Genomic DNA, 5,981 nt, shown 5'->3' with positions numbered 1-5,981 from the left:
GGGCGAGGTGGCGGGCGCCTGTAGTCCCAGCTACTCGGGAGGCTGAGGTAGGAGAATGGCCTAAACCTGGGAGGCGGAGCTTGCAGTGAGCTGAGATCCGGCCACTGCACTGCAGCCTGAGCAACAGAACGAGACTCCGTCTCAAAAAAAAAAAAAGAAAGAAAGAAATTACCAAGCTATTTCCTACATTAGTTCTTTTATCTTTTCTTCTGCCTAAGATGCTGTCAGTTGAATAAAAAAATGAACGAATGATGAATAATTAAATTTATGAATAACATCAAATTAATCATCATTTTACCGAAAAACAGCTACTCTTTTGGACCTTTATCTCCCAGGCACTCAAGTCATCCAGGATGCTTCATTTTTCCCCTACTTAGATATGTCATTAGTCACTATGCACATTAGATTCTCGCCTGTGAAGTGTCTGTTCCTTGCTACCCATGTGAAGTGTCTGTTCCTTACCACACTAGTCTCAGCTCATAACACTGCGTGTTTTGTGCAGTAGTCCTGTCTTCTATTGGAACTGAACTTTTGCCAATGTAGTTGGCCCACTGTATCTGTGGGTTGTGTATCCATGGATTCAGGGTAACCACAGATGAAAAATATATTTTTTATAAAAGCATCTGCACTGAACATATACAGATTCTTGTCATTATTGCCTAAATAATACAGCATAAGAACTATTTGTATAGAATCTATATTGTACTAGGAATTATAAATAATTAAGAGAAGAGTTTATAAATATGGGAAGATATGCATAGGTTATATGCAAATATTACAGCATTTCATATAAGGGACTTGCACCATCCACCAATTGGTATCCGTGAGGGTCTTGGAACAAAGCCCCCATGGATACCAAGGGACAACTGTACTTCTTTCATTTATTCTATTATTAATCATCTCTATTGAGTCTGACTTCATGCCAGGCACTATGGTAGGTGCTTTGGAGACAATGGTGGATAAGGCAGATATAGTCCCTAACTTAGTTTACTATCCAGCTAATGTATTTACACACTATCAACAGATTAATTTTCCTTAAATTCCTCTTTGCACAAGATGCCATCCTCTTCTACTGCTCCTAGCTATCTAGAGAAAATTGCTCAAAGTTCTTAGCCTATTTTCATTCTTGCAATTTCATTTCCATTGCCTTCCCATGCATCCCCTCCCTGCCAGCTAGCCTTTTCTACTTCTAAATGCACCACGCAATTTCCCGCCTTGGTATTTTTGCTTGAGCCATTCCTCCTACATGAAATGTCTTCCCCCTCACTTGTGTTTATGTAAGGTCTTACTTTTACGAGCCTGATTACAGTCATCTTGCTATACAGATCCTCCTCTTCTGAAGCACTTTCTGTTTAGGTCTTTTGGAACTTTTAGTGCTCCAAAAAAATTCATGCCTCTTCCTCCAGGGCCAAAGGGGTCCTATCTCCCTTTGTCCCCCACGCCACAGCTTCCAGATCTTGTCTGAACACACCCATCTGCTTTCCAGTTTGAGAGAAGACAACTACTTCCCAAATATACCCACCATATACCCCACACCCTGAGACGCTATTTCCAGCATGCTTACTACCTGCCAATACCCCTCACCTGCCGCCACTCTCCCAGCTATCAATCTTTCATTCTCTCTTGTCAGTGAAAAAAATATATAATACTAAAGCAGACTTGACAATTTTGAAACTACTATTCTTTTTCAGACTGAGTTAAATTCCTGAGGTTGGGACATTGGCTGCTTGTTTCACTAGAAACAGTCACTTATTTGGCTCTGTGTATTCTTTCGTGGTATTTAGCAGTATGATCACAGTCTTCCATAAAGTAGTAGTCTCTCTGCACCTGTCTCATTGGCCCCAAGAACCTCAATATCTACTGAATCCTGTTGCCTTAGTGGGATGTCCTGACCACTTTTTCCTTAATAAACCCATCATGGACATCCCTTTCTTAACTTATGTGTTCTTATCGGCTCCTGTTTAGCCCCATCTGTTGCTACTATAATTTGAAGCTTATTTCTAGACTATTGGACCATAATCACTTAAATGATCTTGCTTTAGAGTCAGGATGATTGTTGAAGGGTGGTATTCCACCTGTGGGAATCCCATCCCCTCATTCTCAGTGTTTGCCTTAACTAAGCCCTGTTTCTGCCATTCCTTTTAGATACAATGATTTCCCTGCTGGAATTCATTTTCCTTATCACTCCAAGCTGTGTCTTTCTGTTTGCCTTTCAATTTCTTCGGGATTTTTATTGTCTTGTGATAGCCTTCTTCCTGTGGGCTTAGGAGCAGCGGGTTGGGGAACAGAGTTCTCAAGGATCTAAATATCTCCTTCTTTACCTACCACAAGGATTTCTCTTCCTTTTCCTGTCCAACAGGCGCCACTCAATTCTAATATCCTCCTACTCAATGGATTTGTTAATTTTAATTCTGGTCAGTTATGCCCTTTTCTTTCCTTATGAAACAGCCATGACCTAAACTTAATGAGGGAAATTTCAAAAGGAAGTACCAAACCAATTCCAAATAACAGGTGTTTCACAAACATTAATCTTATATAATAAGCTTCATTTTTCCTCTAGCAAGAGAAGTTACTAACCAAGTCCCTTCATGGGTCGGGGTAGAAAATTACCTGGTAATCATTAATGGTGGTCTTTCCTGGGAGTGGAGCTATAGGGAGAGGGCCCTCAATTGTCCTGGTCAGGGTCTGTGGTTGGAGATCAATCAGACGATAAAAATTGGAGCCAATATTGTCTCAGCTCTCTTGGGGACAACTTGTACCCTGGAGGTGCTTGTGTGTGTTGAGCACCAGAGCTGTCATCGTCTGGGTGAAGTGCCAGCATCATGTTAGGGACTGGCATGCTGGAAAAGGGTTCTTCTTCAGCACTCACTCTAATTGCCAGAGACAGGGAGTCTCCATCACTATCGTGTTCCCGTGATGGATCTTTCAGGATAGATGTCTTGGAAGGAATGGTGTTTCACCTCCCCATGGCCTATCCCAAGTGCTACCACACACCTGAGTGTCTTCTTGTCTTCAGCTAGAGAGAACCAGTCACTTAAGACTCTCATCCTAGACCCCATGCAGTGGCATCATAGTACACAGTGATACTGATCTTTGTGACGTAAGTTGCTTTTTCTTTACATCTCTAAGACTACAGAGAATTCAATATTATATCATCTGAAGGTGCCATTAGGACAAATTATTCTTCGCAGATATATTTTATTATTCGATACCCAAGCATACCATAAGCATGCTATGCCTTCCTTGTGACTTCTCTTCCTGTCTTCACAGGTCTAAGACTAATAACATAGTTACTGCTCTTTGAGAAATCCAAGATGATTCAGCTGCCTGAACACATACTCACAGTCTACAAAGACCTGCTCACCCTGCGCATTCACTGCTCTGGGCATTATACTCACAAAGGCTTTGGTTTGAAGTGAACAGAGATAACTCGACAATTTTCTCAGTATTACTGAGACTGTTCCATCCTATGTAATTATCTAGGAAAGTCAGAAAAAATCAGGCCAAATGTTTCCCCAGGCTCCATTGCCAGTGCCCACCCAACACATTTTGTTTTATTTTCAGCTAAGGCAATGGTGGAGACAGATACTGGCATTCCATTTCTACGTGATATTTTTTTTCAACCATTAGGCTTCTCTCTGACGTAGAAATCCAGGCTCCAGCAGAGGCCATGATGAAGAATGCAGAATGCACAAGCTCTCATAGAGAAAAATCTGTGTTTTAGGACAAGAGAGAAAGCAGATACATACCAAACCACATATCGTGGACTGGGAGCCAGCAATGTTAAGAAACAAAAACACAGTGATTGAGGCAAAGGAAATCAGAAGGAAAGCCTTACTCTTAAATAGATACGTATTTTTATTTTACAGGTTTTTTTTCCTCGAGTTCATGCAGAATAACTGAAAAGATGACCAATCTGAAAACAACAGTATTTATATATTTACAGGGAGGTGACCTGGGCTAAAACAAATACTAGATTTGTGAGCAAAACAAACCATTTTACCTCTCTGAGACTCCGGAAGAGTAACAGTACCAATCTAATGGTTAAAAAGACTAAATGAAGCAGTATATAAAGCTCCTAGAATACTGCCAGTACAAATAAGCACTAAATAAATGTTGTTCTTATCTCAGAGTTATTATGAGAATTAGGCAATTAAAGCACTTAGTATAGAGCCTAAGTTATAGTAAATGCCAATACGTGTTAGATAGCCAAAAAATATTAATCGATCAAATAATATAGGGGGAACTACAGTCCTGAAAACGAAGAAGCCCACTTATAACCCTTGCCATGCAGTCCAGGGTTCACAAAAACCTGGGTCTTACCAGACAGCTGCCCATCTGGCAGCTACATTACCCCTATTCATGCCTCTTTCTCAGCAAGTTTCTATGTCCAAATCCACATGACCCCACATGTAGTCACAAGGACTTGGAAATATTAGCCTTTCTGCCTGTTTATGTGTAAAACCAGGTAATAATTCATTTTTAGAAGGATAATTATAAAGAAGATTAACAGCATCTAGCTTGCAGTAGAGCGTAGCTCACAGACCACCATTCTCCTTTGTTAAGAAAGACAGTGAAATCATTGGCTATGTGGTCTTGCCAACAAACCATACATGAAAAAATTGTCTTGAGGCATTCATTGTATTTGGATTTTTATACCTCTACCATTGTATTTGGATTTCATATACCAATAGGGTATATGAAAACCTTCTCCGTTTTTTGTCTTGTAAGCTGGTTCCGAATAAACAAAATGTCTGTTTCTCTAGACACCCGGGGTTAACCCTTCAAAGCATCATGATCACAGAGCAGCATTTCAGCTCTCTCAAGTGTAGCTTCAGCTTTAACGGATCCTTCATGGCTTCCCCCAGGCAAGGGCTAGGAGGGAGAAAGGGGCTAACAAAGAGACGCTGGAGCTCTCCCGCGAGCCTGAAAATCTGTATCTCCGCCATGGCTTTTGGTGCCAACATGGAATCAATACAGCATTTCTCATTCCCTTTTGGGGGCATTTTAAAATAGGCTGTGCCTCCCCAGCTTTGGGAGCTGGAGCCAGTGAGCCGAGCCGAGCCTGCCCGGAGGATGCGCCAGCCTCGCCAGCGCGGATCAAGCGCCCCCGGAGCCCCGGCCTGGTGCATCTTTTTTTTCAGGGAATTGGAATGGAGAATCCGGACGCCAGCAGCGGGCTGTAAACCACCCTTTGGGGCAAAATCCGCTACTCAGCAAGGTAAAGCGCTTAGAGAAAAGCGCTGCCATCAACACCACTGATAAAGTCCCCGGACCGGATTGTGGCGAGAGCCGAAGCTCCGCGTCTACCACTCGCCGCCCGCCCCAGGGCCACCGGCTCGACATCGCCCACCCTGCGCCCTCCTTCCCAAGCCCCGGTCCCGCTCACCAGCCTCTCCATCCTCGCTCCTGGAGGCGCACGCGAGGTGGCTGACTGCGGATGTGCGCCTGGAGCTCTGCTTGGGAGGCGGGAGGAGCGTCACCTGTGCCCCCGCCACACCTCCCGCCCCTTCCTCCTCCACTCTTCCTTTCCCTTTCCCCCAGGCTCTCACAGGAGCGGAGGCTGAATTAAGTGGTTTATATTCAGCTTTGCCTATTTTCACACGTTTTTCGCTTTTCAAAGGTGACCACTGGGGAAACTGAGAAAGTGTTTGGAAAAAAAAAAAAAATTTCCTGTTACCTGGACTGAGAAAGGAAATGAGGTGGGAGGTTGTGAGATCAATTGTTGAACTGTTAGCTCTTGATGTAGTGGCAAAGGATTCAAGATCAATTTAACCAATGGACTTTCTTTTCTTTTTTTTAAAGAAAAAACTTACATTTATTATTTTTAAATCCAGATTAAAATTATATATTTAAGCAATCAATTCCGTAATGATTTCACCTTTCGTGATGTGATCAATTCCTTGGTGAAGAGTTTCCTTCTACTTGCATTAATGATGAGGATTCTTTTTTATCTTCTCCTTCTCCTTCTCCTTCTTCTT

The 5,981-nt window shown here is 42.6% G+C and overlaps 1 protein-coding gene across 5 annotated transcripts in view; it reads right to left on the bottom strand.

Moving 5' to 3' along the window:
• The window catches only part of CD200 (CD200 molecule), a 31,073-nt gene extending 25,430 nt beyond the window's left edge, over positions 1-5,643 (bottom strand). For 3 of the 5 annotated variants that reach the window (XM_011932779.1, XM_011932781.1, XM_011932780.1), the window contains exon 1: positions 5,390-5,643. In XM_011932779.1, the coding sequence (XP_011788169.1) occupies positions 5,390-5,401 (12 nt within the window). In that variant the 5' untranslated portion in view covers positions 5,402-5,643. Of the gene's footprint in view, positions 1-2,610; positions 2,686-5,389 lie in introns of all 5 variants that reach the window. The other 2 variants (XM_011932778.1, XM_011932777.1) reach the window with 2 other exon arrangements.
• Positions 5,644-5,981: the final 338 nt, after the last annotated feature.

Source organism: Colobus angolensis, unplaced genomic scaffold (genome assembly GCF_000951035.1).
Source record: "Colobus angolensis palliatus isolate OR3802 unplaced genomic scaffold, Cang.pa_1.0 Scaffold98, whole genome shotgun sequence".
Taxonomy (NCBI): domain Eukaryota; kingdom Metazoa; phylum Chordata; class Mammalia; order Primates; family Cercopithecidae; genus Colobus; species Colobus angolensis.
This window is presented reverse-complemented; position numbering and strand designations above follow the sequence as displayed.